General features: G+C 40.4%; 1 protein-coding gene across 2 annotated transcripts in view; it reads right to left on the bottom strand.

The window, feature by feature from the left end:
- Window positions 1–9149: 9149 nt before the first annotated feature.
- The window catches only part of yes1 (YES proto-oncogene 1, Src family tyrosine kinase), a 52768-nt gene continuing 47683 nt past the window's right edge, over window positions 9150–14234 (bottom strand). For both annotated transcript variants that reach the window (XM_052023079.1, XM_052023078.1), the window contains 2 exons: window positions 13716–13847; window positions 9150–10821 (listed from right to left, as the gene is read on the bottom strand). In XM_052023079.1, the coding sequence (XP_051879039.1) occupies window positions 10613–10821; window positions 13716–13847 (341 nt within the window). In that variant the 3' untranslated portion in view covers window positions 9150–10612. The remainder of the gene's footprint in view (window positions 10822–13715; window positions 13848–14234) is intronic.

Raw genomic sequence — 14234 nt, 5'->3', positions numbered from 1 at the left:
TTTCACCTTTCAGATAAATCCAAAGTTTACACCATTGATGGAATTAAGCTGGAGGAATTTGAAGTAAACGCATTTTTAACAGAGGTGGACAGCAACATTCAGGCCCATGTTTTGGAGTCTCACCTTTTATGCTTAGTCTATTATTACTACATTGAAACATTAACAATCATTCTTCATCTTCATATGACAGTGTTAATCTGGAATAAACCATTAAGAACAGATTTATTTCCGCTCATCATACTTCATTCTTACAGTTCCAAAAACATTTATACCTTGGGTATTTTCAGTATCCCATGGCTTTTCTGCTGTCAATTCATTGTCAGAGGTTCCAACCTGTTGATGACACATTAAATGATTTCTGTTCCAATAGTTTTAATAATTTAACATTACATATTCCCTGCGATCTGAGGATCAATTACTGTAGGTATCTTGGGTAAAACCTGCCTCAGTGAATTGCCAGATAAACAAGCCTCCATCACCACACTGTTGTTTGTGGAGCTGTGCTTACCATAAAATGGCTATTGGGTTTGCCAGTAACGTAAACACCACCACCCTCAGGAATCAGGCTTCCTAAGCAAACACAAGAAATCAGTGATCCCCTGCTCAGTTTCACAAACATTCCAACTTCATGACACAGATGGAAGGACAGTGGGACTTCTGCATTTGTTCGTGCTCAGAGGGAGTCCCATACTTCCTGATATTTATATGCGGAATTGCTTGCAGCACCCTGCAAAACCACAGGCATCCATCAGAAATACCCAAGCCATATTTCCCTCAGTAATCCAAGGTGATCCACTCTTTGCTAAGAGATGATAGCACTGTCGTTCACTTGGCCTCATGTGTCTATCTGATTTCAGAAATACTTCACTGACTAGAAAATCTGTTTTCTCAGCGGATGGATCAGGTGGCTTTGGCGAGTCATCTAGATCAGTATGAAATCATGGCCTACAAGGGTATAGAACCAGGAAACACGAGTATGCTCTTCATGAAAGCTATCACCAAACTGGTTAACAGTAATGGAAAACCAACTCAAATCTTTCCAAAGCAAGAAGAACATTGGAAGCATAATTCTCCTTAGCTTTTGAAGTATGACAAGAATGAAACCCTTTGTCTAAGTTTCAGCTAGGCATTCATTGCTTTAAGTTAAAGTGGGTAATCTGTTCCCATTTCTGGGCAAAAGCTGAGGCAGCGCAGACTAATTCCAGGTTGTGATCACTCGTGCTTGATTTCTTTGAAAATAATGATGGCTGAATTAACATCCAAGCACAGTGCATGACTGATTTCTCTGGAAGTGTGATGGTCAACATATTAGTAACTTGGGATTTCCAGGCATTTAGGGCTCCCAGCTTAACATTCAGCACCTTGCGTATGCAAATAAGGGCCCTGCTCCCAACTTCATAACCTTTAAGCAATCAACAAAATTGTTTAAAGTGGATGGAGCATGCACCGACTTTCTTGGTATCTATTATAACATACTACATGACTAAGCCTCCACAGCCCCTATGGGTAGAGAATTCCAAAGAATTCCTGCCCTCTTGGAGAAGAAATTCCTTCTCATCTGTCTGAAATGGCTGATCCCAGTTTTCTTACTGTGACCCGAGGTTCACATTTTTCTGCATATTCCATCTGCCATCCTCGGCAATTCAATTAGCTTATTTATATCTCCTGAAATCCCTTCGTATTCTCCTCCCAGCTCACACAACCACCCAGTTTTGCAGGAAAATAGGGATTTTTGTATGAGGTACTTAATTTACATGAGCAGTTTTGTTTTAGTGGTCGGCAACATTCACACTGTTAACTTACTAATAACCCACAGAATACCTTTCAGTAACTCGCTGTCTTAGAACTTGAATATCTTTGGGATTTATCCTTAACAACCATTCCTGTTTAGTGGGTATCCTCAGAAGTCATAATGTGATCCATCGTGGTCCTGGAGTATGGTCTAGATCCAATCATTTGGGTACCAATATGAAAAAACAACTTACATTACTTTAGCCACATCAATGTAAAAACATGCACTTATTAAAAATGACACAAGGGGTTACTTGACCCATCAGGTCCACACCAGCTCCTATCAGAGCAATCTTATCAGTCCCTTTACACCTTCCTTATTTCCCTACAATGCAGCAACTTATTCTCTCCGACATACCCATCAATTCCCCTTTATTTTTGCCACTCACTAAGGGACAACTGACAGTGGTCAATTAACATGCAAGCACATCTTTGGGATGTGGGGAAAAAAAGAGCACAGTCACAGTAAGAACATGTAAATCCCAGACAGCACCTGAGCTCAGGGTCAAACCAAAGTCCCTGCAGCTGTGATGCAGCAGTGCTACCTACTGTCAAAATTCCCATGATGCATTTTTTGAGCAAAATTTTCACCAAATCAGAGAAGAAATCAGAAATGATGGAAACAGTGAGTTTGCGTGTGTAAGCAAAATGGCAAAACCGTTTCTCTATTTTCTTAAAGGAAATGAAGTAGGAAGGGGGTTTTAGATAGATGGGCTGAAAAGAGTAAAGACTATTACTATTTGGTATCACAGGAAATTTAGGTCATGGGCTGTCAAGAGTTAGCCTAGAATTACAGAAATGAAGATTAATGAGGCATGCAGACTTTTAAAGATACAGGTGACCCCCATGTTATGGGGAGTGGGGGATTGTTTTGCTAGAAATCTGCCAGTATCACAATTTTCCATAATGTGAACCCCTATTTCATATTGAATCCCATGTTATAAGTGGAGATGCGTTCCTACGGGATGTTATTCCTTCAACAGTAATGACCCCAAGGATGCACAGTCTACGGGCAAGGGAATTCTGCAGCTGGAAATTTGCAACTAGCTCAGAGGCAAGTTCAACCAAATGAAAGGGACTCAATACACATTTTGAACAAAGCAGCTGTTCCTCTGGTTGAAGAATGCCACACATGGCAACCCACTTGTGCAGTAATTTGCAGCCAGGGAATTAATTGGATTGTTTTGGCGGAGTGAGAGGGAGCAGAGTGGTTGGGCTTTGGCTTAAGGGGCTTAGGCGTAAAGGGGCAAGGCGGGTGAGTAGCTGGTAAGTAGGTAAAGGTAAGGTTTTACCTGTTAATAATTTTTTAAGTAGGAAAAACTAGGGGGAAAAAATTAGTTCAGATGGAGGACATGGCAGTGTGCTGCAGCTGCTTGATGTGGGAGCCCGTGGACCTTGCTGTGGTCCACGCTGGCCACATCTGCAGTAAGTGCTTGAGGCTGGACGAACTTCGGCTCAAACTTGATGAGCTGGAGTTGCAGCTTCAAACACTGCAGAGCATCAGGGAGGGAGAGAGTTATGTAGATAATGTACATCAGGAGACAGTCACCCCCCTTAGAGCAGGTACTTCTGGAGTCCAGGAAGTAGATAGAAGGGCGACTGTCAGGGGAGGGAAAAGGAAAAAGAAAACGAACAGGCAGATAGAGCAGAGGACCCCAGAGGCTGTTCCCCTCAGTAACAGGTTTTCCACTTTGGAGGCTGTTGAGGGAGATGACCTGCCGGGGCCTAGCAGCAGTAGCCAGGTCTATGGCACTGGTCTATGGTCTTGCTGCTCAGAAGGGGAGGGAGGAGAAGAGGAAGGCAGTAGTGATAGGGGACTTGATAGTCAGGGAAACAGATAGGAGGTTCTGTGGCAGTGAGCACGAATCCCAGATGGTATGTTGCCTCCCAGGTGCCAGGGTCCGGGATGTCACTGATCGGGTCCAGAGGATTCTAGAGCGGGAGGGAGAACAGCCAGAAGTTGTGGTTCATGTTGGTACCAATGACATGGGTAGGAAGAGGGATGAGGGCCTGAAAAGTGAGTTTAGCGAGCTAGGCAGAAGGCTGAACAACAGGACCTCAAGGGTAGCAATCTCAGGATTGCTGCCAGTGCCACGCGATAGTGAAGGTAGGAAATAGGAGGAGATGGCAAATAAATGCGTGGCTGAGAAGTTGGTGCAGGAGGGAGGGTTTTAGATTTTAGATCCCAATGATTCTGGGGAAGGTGGGACCTGTACAGAGAGGATGGGTTACGCCTGAACCTGAGAGGGGCCAATATCCTTGCAGCCAGGTTTGCTAGGGTGGTTTAGGAGGGTTTAAACTAGATTGCGAGGGGGAAGGGAACCGGAGGAGTAGGTCAGAGGAAGAAGGGGATGGGGAAAAGTCAGATCTGACAGGTAGAGAGGCTTTGAGGAAGGAGAAGCAGAGTACAGGCTATAAAAGTAGTAAGGTGGATGGGCTAAAGTGCATTTACTTAAATGCAAGAAGCATCAAGAATAAGGGAAATGAACTGAGAGCTTGGATAAGTACATGGGACTACGATATTATGGCTATTACAGAGACATGGCTGACATCAGGGCAGGAATGGATATTGAATATTCCCGGTTTTCGGTGTTTTAAAAGGGATAGGGAGGTGGGCAGAAGAGGAGGAGGGGTGGCGATACCGGTCAGGGACACTGTTACAGCTGCAGAAAGGGTAATGTAGACGGATCCTCTCTAGTGTCAATGTGGGTGGAAGTTAGGAACAAGAAAGGAGCAGTTACCCTCCTGGGGGTATTCGAAAGGACCCCCCCGGTAGCAGTAGGGATACTGAGGAGCAGATTGGGACACAATTTTTGGAAAGATGTGAAAATAACAGGGTTATTATAATGGGAGACTTCAACTTTCCAAATATTGATTGGCACCTACTTAGTGCCAAAGGTTTAGACGGGGCGGAGTTTGTTAAGTGTGTCCAGGACTGATTCCTGACACAGTATGTTGACAGGCCGACTAGAGGGAATGTCATATTAGATCTAGTTTTAGGTAATGAACCGGGACAGGCGACAGATCTATCGGTGGGTGAGCATTTGGGGGACAGTGACCATTGCTCTATAACCTTTAGAATTGTCATGGACAGGAATAGGAGCAAAGAGGACGGGAAGATATTTAATTGGGGAAAGGCGAATTATGAGGCTATAAGGCGAGAACTTGGGAGTGTAAATTGGGATGACATTTTTGAAGGGAAATGTACTATGGAGATGTGGTTGATGTTCAGGGATCTTTTGCAGGATGTTGGGGATAAATTTGTCCCGGTGAGGCAGAGAAGGAATGGCAGGGTGAAGGAACCGTGGGTGACGAGAGAAGTGGAAAAACTAGTTAGGAAGAAGGAGGTAGCATACATAAGGTGTAAGCAGCAAGGATCAGACAGGGCTTGTGAGGAATATAGAGTAGCAAGGAAGGAACTTAAGAAAGGGCTGAGGAGAGCGAGAAGGGGACATGAAAAGACTTTGGCAAGTAGGGTTAAGGAGAATCCCAAGGCTTTTTTCTCATATGTGAAGAGCAGAAAGATGGCTAGAGTAAAGGTAGGTCTGATTAAAGACAAAGGTGGGAGGATGTGCCTGGAAGCTGTGGAAGTGGGTGAGGTTCTCAATGAATACTTCTCTTCAGTATTCACCAAGGAGAGGGGTCTTGATGACGCTGAGGACAGTGTTGGTAGGGGTAATGTTCTAGCGTATATAGATATCAAGAGAGAGGATGTGTTGGAGTTGTTAGAAAATATTAGGACAGATAAGTCCCTGGGGCCTGACAATATTCCCCAGGCTGCTTCATGAGGAGATTGCTGAACCGTTGGTTAGGATCTGAGTCCTCGTTGTCCACGGGGATGATACCGGAGGATTGGAGGGTGGCAAATGTTGTCCCCTTATTCAAAAAAGGTAGTAGGGATAGTCCAGACCAGTGAGCCTTACATCTGTGGTGGGTAAGCTGTTAGAAAGGATTCTAAGAGATAGGATCTATGAGCATTTAGAGAATCATGGACTGATTAGGGACAGCCAGCATGGCTTCGTGAAGGGAAGATCTTGCCTCACAAGCCTTACAGGGTTGAGGAGGTGACCAGGAAGATTGATGAGGGTAGTGCAGTGGATGTGGTCTACATGGATTTTAGTAAGGCATTTGATAAGGTTCTGCATGGTAGGCTTCTTCAGAAGGTCAGAGGCCAAGGGATCCAGGGAGGCTTGGCAGTGTGGATTCAGAATTGGCTTGCCTGTAGAAAGCAGAGGGTTGTGATGGAGGGAGTGCATTCGGATTGGAGGGCTGTGACTAGTGATGTCCCACAGGGATCGGTTCTGGGACCTCTGCTTTTTGTGATATTAATGACTTAGATGAGGGGGTGGAAGGGTGGGTTAGCAAGTTTGCAGATGACACAAAGATTGGTGGTGTTGTGGATAGTGTGGAGGGCTGTCGAAGCTTACAGAGGGATATTGATAGGATGCAGAGCTGGGTTGACAAGTGGCAGATGGAGTTCAATCCAGAGAAGTGTGAGGTAGTACACTTTGGAAGGACAACTCCAAGGCGGAGTACAAGGTAAATGGCAGGATTCTGGGCAGTGTGGAGGAGCAGAGGGATCTGGGGGTTCATATTCACAGATCACTGAAAGTTGCCTCACAGGTAGACAGGGTAGTTAAGAAAGCTTATGGGATGTTAGCTTTCATAAGTCGTGGGATCGAGTTTAAGAGCTGCAAAGTAATGATGCAGCTTTACAAAACTCTGGTTAGACCACACTTAAGAGTACTGTGTCCAGTTCTGGTCGCTTCATTATGGGAAGGATGTGGAGGTGTTGGAAAGGGTGCAGAGGCGATTTACCAGGATGCTGCCTGGATTAGAGAGTATGGATTATGAGGAGAGACTAAAGGAGTTAGGGCTGTTCTCATTGGAGAGGAAGACGATGAGGGGAGACATGATAGACGGATACAGGATATTAAGAGGAATAGATAGAGTGGACAGCCAGCACCTCTTTCCCAGGGCACCAATGCTCAAAACAACAGGACTTGGCTTTAAGTTAATGGGTGGGAAGTTCAAGGGAGACGTCAGAGGGAGGTTTTTCACCCAGAGAGTGGTTGGTGCATGTTCAAGAGATTGTTAGATAAGCATATGGAGGAATTTAAGATAGAGGGATATGTGGAAGGGGTTACATAGTCTTAGGTGTGGTTTGAAGGGTGGCACAACATGGTGGGCCGAAGGGCCTGTATTGTGCTGTATTGTTCTATGGTTTCAATTTAATATATTGAAATTTTATTCTGCAAAATGCATCCCACTCCCTTAGCAAGATCCATGGGAAAAATGTAGGAAATAGATAATTAGAACCAAGAGTATGAGAAAAATCCAAATTCCTGATCAGAATGTTTATAAACAAGCTAATTGAAATGATGTTATTGAAACACAAAACTTATCTAGATTGGCAAACCAAAGCACAACAGTTCCTAAAATCAGATTTGTACAGACAAAAATTGCAGACAATTGACCAATACTGGATTAAAACACACAACTAAAGTTTACATCACTTACTAGCAGATTACCAAAGGCCCTTGAAAATTTCCTCCACAATTGAAATTAATATTCCTTTTAATCGTCAAAAACCTCAATCTATGTTTTCATGAAGCTGAGAAGATGCACCATATCGAATGTTCAAGGTAAGCAGTTTGAACAATTCACAGGGAATCCAAATTGAATGTAAGAAGAAAAAGGGTTTATATTTTAATTAACTAGAAAGTATCAATACAAGAGATTGCTTTGTCAGTTTCCGAATCAAGTCTCTTAAGTGGCCCTCTGGGGTGAACTGGCAACTATGATATTTACAGACAACAGGGTCTGTTTGATTACTGCTGGGAAGTTACAAGTATACATTGTTTATTTTTTTAATCAACAAATTCTGCAACTGTGAATTTTTATTCCATCTCAAATATTTAAGTGATTTATGAATTCTGTAAGGGCGAATTTCCATTACCCAAACTGTCATAATGCAATGAAGAGGGTGGGGGGGGGGCCTTGTCTGCAATGAGAATATTCTGATAGTGTAATGCATGCCAATAAGGAAAGTAATGGTGGTTTTATGGCAGTGAAAGTCAGAGTTTGCTGGGACAGAGACTTTTTTGGCTTTAGGATTGAATTGAAAGCAAAACCACAAATGGTATAATTCAGCTTGAGACAGAAGCTAAGAAGGGAGATAATGTCAATGCAATGGTATTGTAACTGTGGTGGGAAACCCCAGTATTAGATTGCAGGAATTTAAGATACATCCTAAAATAAATATTGGCACTATCATCTGCAATATCCTCCAAGCCACATCATTCTGACACTGAATTACATTGTTGCTCCTTTCATTACTGGACCTAAATCCTGGAACTCTTTACGTGTGGGTGCACCTTCAACAGAAGGTCTGCAACAGTCCAAGGCATTGGCTTGCCACCATCATCACCTCATGGGCAATAATAGTTGATCTTGCAATAGATGAATAAAAACAAAATTAAGAATTTGTGCAAAGTACAAACTTCTGTATAATTCATGCATTTGAAGCATTCATATCTTGAAACCAGCTACTGGGATTGAGTAACGTACAGTTCAACCCGGCAGTAAAATTGGTTATTGTGATCCTATAAGTCATCTTTTTCACTGTATATTCTTTAAATTGATGAACATTAATGCTAGGCAATGAAAACATCAACAATTACTTTAAGATCAGTTATTGCAGTCAGATTAAGTTTCAATGTTTTTAATGTGCTTAATCTTCCAAATCTCTGTAAAACATCTGTGTGACATACTTTATTTCACAAACCATCATTTTCATTTGTGGCAAATTAGGGATAACTGTGCCATAGTGCCACCCTTACCAAGGTATCTTTCACCTGAGCAGAATTTGTGGAGATGGGTTTAAATTCAAGTCCCTGGGTGAGAAGCTAATACTCAAATACATCAACACACAATCCTGCAGAGTGTTAGCCAAGGATCACATTTTACAAAAGCTTCAATTCATCAAGTTGACCCTGTTAAAAACAGCACTGATTAATTTGTAAAGACAAATTTAAAGACAAAACATTTTGTTTTCCCAAATATTGTAAAAATGTGGATTTACACAAATTTAGTTAAAAAAAATGCACTTTTAACATTACACCAGAGTGGCAATGGAATGTTTTTTGTGATTCCATATTCTTACCTTTCCTCCCCCCTCCCATATCTTTGGATGGCAATACTTCAAAGCCTGGTATTATGTATTCATGCACAGAAAATCATAGACATGCCGGTTTCAGAGAAATCCTTTCAGCACTTTCTCCCCACATATTTTGGAAATGACTGAAATAGTCTTAGAGATGGAAAATTAATGAAGTAGATTTTGCAAGTGCACGCTATAAATGAAACAAAATAGAAAATTTAATATTGCATTACGGTATTTTGCTTGAGGATACAGGAAATTAAGAGAAATGGGAAATAACTAAAAAAGAGCCATTTTTTCCCTCTCTTGGTAAAGCAATAACACAAATTAGTGTTTATTTACTGTACAAATGTTGTTACAGGAATGATTCAGTCCATTAATGAAAATAATCATCAGAAAGCTTTCTGGCAAAGGAGATCTGAAATTAGTACAGAAAACAAACACTCAGGCTTGGTTATTTTCAAAAAGGTTATGAACAAAAATTAGAGATTCTATGATTTCATACAGATTTAAAACTATCACAAAATATACTGAAGGAAAAAATGTACAATTGATGGCACTGATTAAGAAGATATGCTCTTTAGAAAAATTTCCATGGATAGAACAAGTTCTGTAAACATTTGGAAGTTAGACTTATCTGAAAATGCTGTTGCCCACCTTCAGGGAATTGTGCTTCAGTGCTGATAAGGTCATGACTAAATTTCAACATTACTCCCACAGTATATAATAAATTTACTGAACTGCTGAGTAGTTCCAGCATTCTGTTTTTATTTATCCTTAATAAACTTAGCGTTGCTGTTCACATGATAGGCATTTCTACCTTGGTCACTATCACATTGCAGCAATAACACTGCGTCAATTATTGCTTGATATGTCTGAATCTGCAAGTTATGGTTAATTTGCTTATGATTTCTAATTTTCTTTAGTAGAAATAAGCTACATCCTTAAATATCAAGCCCTTTACAGTCACTACTGGAAATTGTTCTTCTGAAATCAACTTTTCCCAAAAACCAAAAAGCACCCCATACCTATTTCCAAGCTAATATTACATGATTTCAAGTTTAAAAGATTGTAGTTTAGTTCATAAAGTTACAAAACGTGTTCATTATTTTCCTGATTTCTGAATTAAACTCAAAACTATGTATAAAATTTAAAATCTTATGCTGCATTTCCAGTTACATCAGTAGAAGTATTGAACACAGTGCAATACTCACGCTTACAGTCATCTGATTACTGAGGTCTGCCAAACTAGATCAACTCTTGCACTCACTATAAACGGACCTGGGTAAATTTAATCCCAAGAGGTCTATCAGTCTGCTGTATTAATTGTCTAAAAAGTTAAAGACTTACTCCTCTTCAAAAATAGTGGATTTTAGTTAATATTTAGATTAGTGTTTTACATGATTGTATCTCTTCACATTTAAAAACATGGGCTCTGTTGTTCCTACACCCCTTTTAACCTAAAAACAATTGGAGTTCATAAAAATTTCCTTAGTACCCTGAAGTGAAATGGCAAATGATGATACATGTTCAAGAAAAAAAGTGGTTCTGTGCAACCGCATAGTGGCATTCCGAATTGGCTATTAGTGTTGATTCAGCGTCGAGAAGCAAGACATCTACAATCTTGGCAGAACAACAGCCTACTGCAGTTGACTTTGTTTATAGATTATCTCCAGGTTGATACTGGGGCTCTGTAGCAGTAAAGTAGTCTTCTAAGAAGGATTGTATGTATTCAAAAGTTGGTCTTTCATCAGGATCCTTCTTCCAACACTGTTTCATGAGCTCATGCAGAGACTCTGGACATCCCTGAGGACAAGGCATTCTGTAGCCCCGTTCCACTTGCTCCAAAACTTCCCTGTTCACCATACCTGAAAGCAAGATTTGAGTGATAATTGACTGAGATCTATTTATTAAATTAAAAGCATTTACCATCTTTTACCCAGATTAGAAATAGGCAAGCAGTTTTAAGTGCCCAGTAATCATGACAAACCTGTACATTGAATCTGAGTAGAAACTGAGTTCAGGCTGTAGAGATTTTATGGAGGACTTCCAAAAGTTTTCAGAAATCCATTTTGAATATATAGATTGTACTTAATTCTGTAAACTGTTCATTGTTATCAAGAGTTTTTATGCAACACGACAGTAATCATAATTTCAACCAGTGCGACTGAACTATTTTTCCTCACATTTCCAGTCTACATTTTGGTGCCATGATAGAAAGCACTGATTTTAGCAAATTGCCCTGATTAGTTTCTGAAAACATCCAACGGCCATTTCCACAACAGTGAACACAAAAGACTCAGCTCTTAGTTTGTGAAACCTATTTACATTTCACTACACAATTCTGCTGTGACTTATGAATTTCCTATGTAGTTCTGAAGGAGTGCCACACTATTATAAGTGTAACTTTCGAGATAAAATGTTTCTCTGAGGCTCCAGATGGAAATAACAAAATTGAATACATAATGGTCTAATAGCTGTCTGTAGGATTTTGTTTTGTATAATAGTTTTCACTTTTTATTGAATTGTGTGACGTGGGTGTAGTTATCAGGGCAACTATTTATTCCTAACTAGCCTTAAGGAGATTATCGCAAATTGCCTATATAACCTCTGCAGCTTTTGTGGCAAAGGTAATCACAAGACACTGTGGTTACAATGGGATTTCCTGGATTGTGGCCCAAGGAAGGAATGACAATATATTTCCAAGTTAGGATGAAGAAGGACTTGGTTAAAAAAAAAACTCCAATGCTAACTAACCCCATGCCTGCTGTCCATGTGATGACATGTCAAGTTTGTGTGCTTGGTGATGCTGTCAAAATAGCCTTAGTGAGTTGTTGCAGTGCCACTTATAGAGTATGCAAACGCATTGGAGACATGATGCACTGCTGAGACAAACAGAAAACACTTAAGGTATGGAAGATGTGCCAATTAAGCAGGCTGCTTTGTCTTGGGTGACCCCAAGGCTCAATTGTTGCTGAAGCTGCATTCATGCAGACAAGTGGAGCGTTTTCCATCACACTCCACCCCTGCTTTGCAGTTGCCAGAATGCTTAGTGGAGCCAGGAGATGGGTTACTTGCTGCAAACCACTTGCTACCTGACCAGTTCTTAAAGCTACAGTATTTTATACAGCTTGCCCAATTAAATGGCAATCACAGGATTTTGGTGGTGAGAGATTTAATTATGTTGATACCATTGAATGTCAAGGGGAGGTGATCAAACTCCCTTAGAGTTTCTGTTGCCTGCATATGTTGATTTCTACTTATGACTCCAAGACTAAATGTTGCCCGGGTTTTGCTGCACAGGGGCACTGACTGCTTAATTATCTGAGGAGCTGCCAATTTAAATAAATACTCCAATGCCACACTTTGAACTTTGTGATAGCAAGAAGTTCAGTGATGAAGCAGCTGAAAGTAGTTGTGCCTAAGAAATTCCACTGATGAACTCATGCAATAATATCTTGGATTTTCCTCCAACAACCATAACCATCTTTATGCTAGTTATGATACAAGCTAGGTGAGTTTACCCAGTCCACTGACTTCAATAAATATTTTTTTAAGTTGTAACAGTGACCAAACCAAAATACTTTATTTGTGAAGAACTTGGTGATGTCTAAAACTTGGAAAGGTGGTATATGAATGCAATTTTTCCTACCATTTAAATTTTATTCACAGATCTAGTCTGCTGAGGTAGTGGCAATGGATAGTGGAAGATCAGTCACAATCACACCCATAAACTAATCTGCGAATCAGATCATCCTCAATTATCAAATGGAAAACCACTTGTGCCTTTAATGGTACTTTTATAGAGTCATTATGGCACAGGAAATCGTAATTTGGACTATTGAGTCTATACTAGTTTTCTGTGGAGTAATCCCAACTATTCTATCCCCTTGTTCTTTCTCTGAAGACCTGCAAATTATTTTAGCTGAAGTGTTTATCAATCTCCTTTTGAAAGTCCTTACTGACTTCCTCCACCACCCTTACAGGCAGTGAATTGTAGAGCATTACCACTTCCAGCAGGTTTTCTAAAAACTCCACCATTGCATTTTAAATTCATGCCCCCTAGTCCTTCAATTATTCACTGATGGCAACAACTTGTATTTATTCTATCTAAACCCACCATGATCTTCCACATCTCGACAAATTCTCCTCTCAACCTTCTTTGCTCCAAGGAGAACATCACCATCTTTTCCCCCCATCTCATCTTGTACCTGAAATCCCTCATCCCTGGAACTGGTAAACCTTTACTGCACCCTTTCTGGGATCTTGGCATCATTCTTCATAGTGGCCAGAAATGGACAAAATACTCCTCAATATTTAACTAATTCTGACAGATTAGACAGTTCCTAGAATTTAAAAATGAATTAATCTGTTAGAATAAGTTAATCTGAGGCAGTTGTTTTTGCTGATGCAGGAGTTGGTACTGTGGCTCCTGCCTCTGTGACACCTATATTATTAGTAAAAGTGTTTGCAATTACTTCAGTTTGGAAACTGCTTTTAATATTCATTCACTCTCATCTGTGGCTTTCTGGTGGCATCTTTAGGGCTGTAAGAAGTCTAAGGTATGAAGTGGCAAGCATTTCTGGTCCTTAAATGAAGTCTAGAAAGAAAGAGGTGTGGACTCGAGTCTGTGCTACATGTTGTGAGCATAATGGATTCTCTCAAAACCAACCTTCCTTTATTAAATGAAATATTCAGCCAATTGTCTACTCAGCACTTTTGTTTGCAAGAACTAGTGATTAAGAATTTTGCCTTTATTTACCTGGATATGGTACTCTTCCCTTAGTAACCAGCTCTATCAGCAGAATTCCAAACGACCACACATCAGATTTGATTGTAAACCGTCCATATAAAGCAGCCTCTGGAGCCGTCCATTTGATGGGAAATTTAGCTCCTATGCAAGAGACATTAGTTTTTATTGGAACAGTGTGACCATACAAAATTGTACTTAATTCTAACATAACCAGTTGACTAAAAAAAAAGTTAATCTCAAAACCAAAGTAAAAGGAAGAGTGGTTGGAATATAAAAGCATCAAAGAATGATTAAAAGATTAATAAGGAAAAAAATTACAGGTTGAAACAAATCTAGCAAGAAATTTCTTTTTAAAGAAAAGAGCTAACAAAATGAATGTTGGTCCTGTGAAGTGAGTTTTTAATAAAATGGAAAGAAGTTGGCAGATGAATTAAACGGGTATTTTGCATTGACTTCACTTTCAAGGATACAAGTAACATTCCAGAATTAACTGTAAATTGGGAACTAGAAGGGGAGGAAGGAACTCGG

This window comes from Pristis pectinata, chromosome 9 (genome assembly GCF_009764475.1).
Source record: "Pristis pectinata isolate sPriPec2 chromosome 9, sPriPec2.1.pri, whole genome shotgun sequence".
NCBI classification, from domain to species: domain Eukaryota; kingdom Metazoa; phylum Chordata; class Chondrichthyes; order Rhinopristiformes; family Pristidae; genus Pristis; species Pristis pectinata.
The sequence above is the reverse complement of the archived record's forward strand: the minus strand, read 5'-3'. Positions and strand labels throughout refer to the sequence as shown.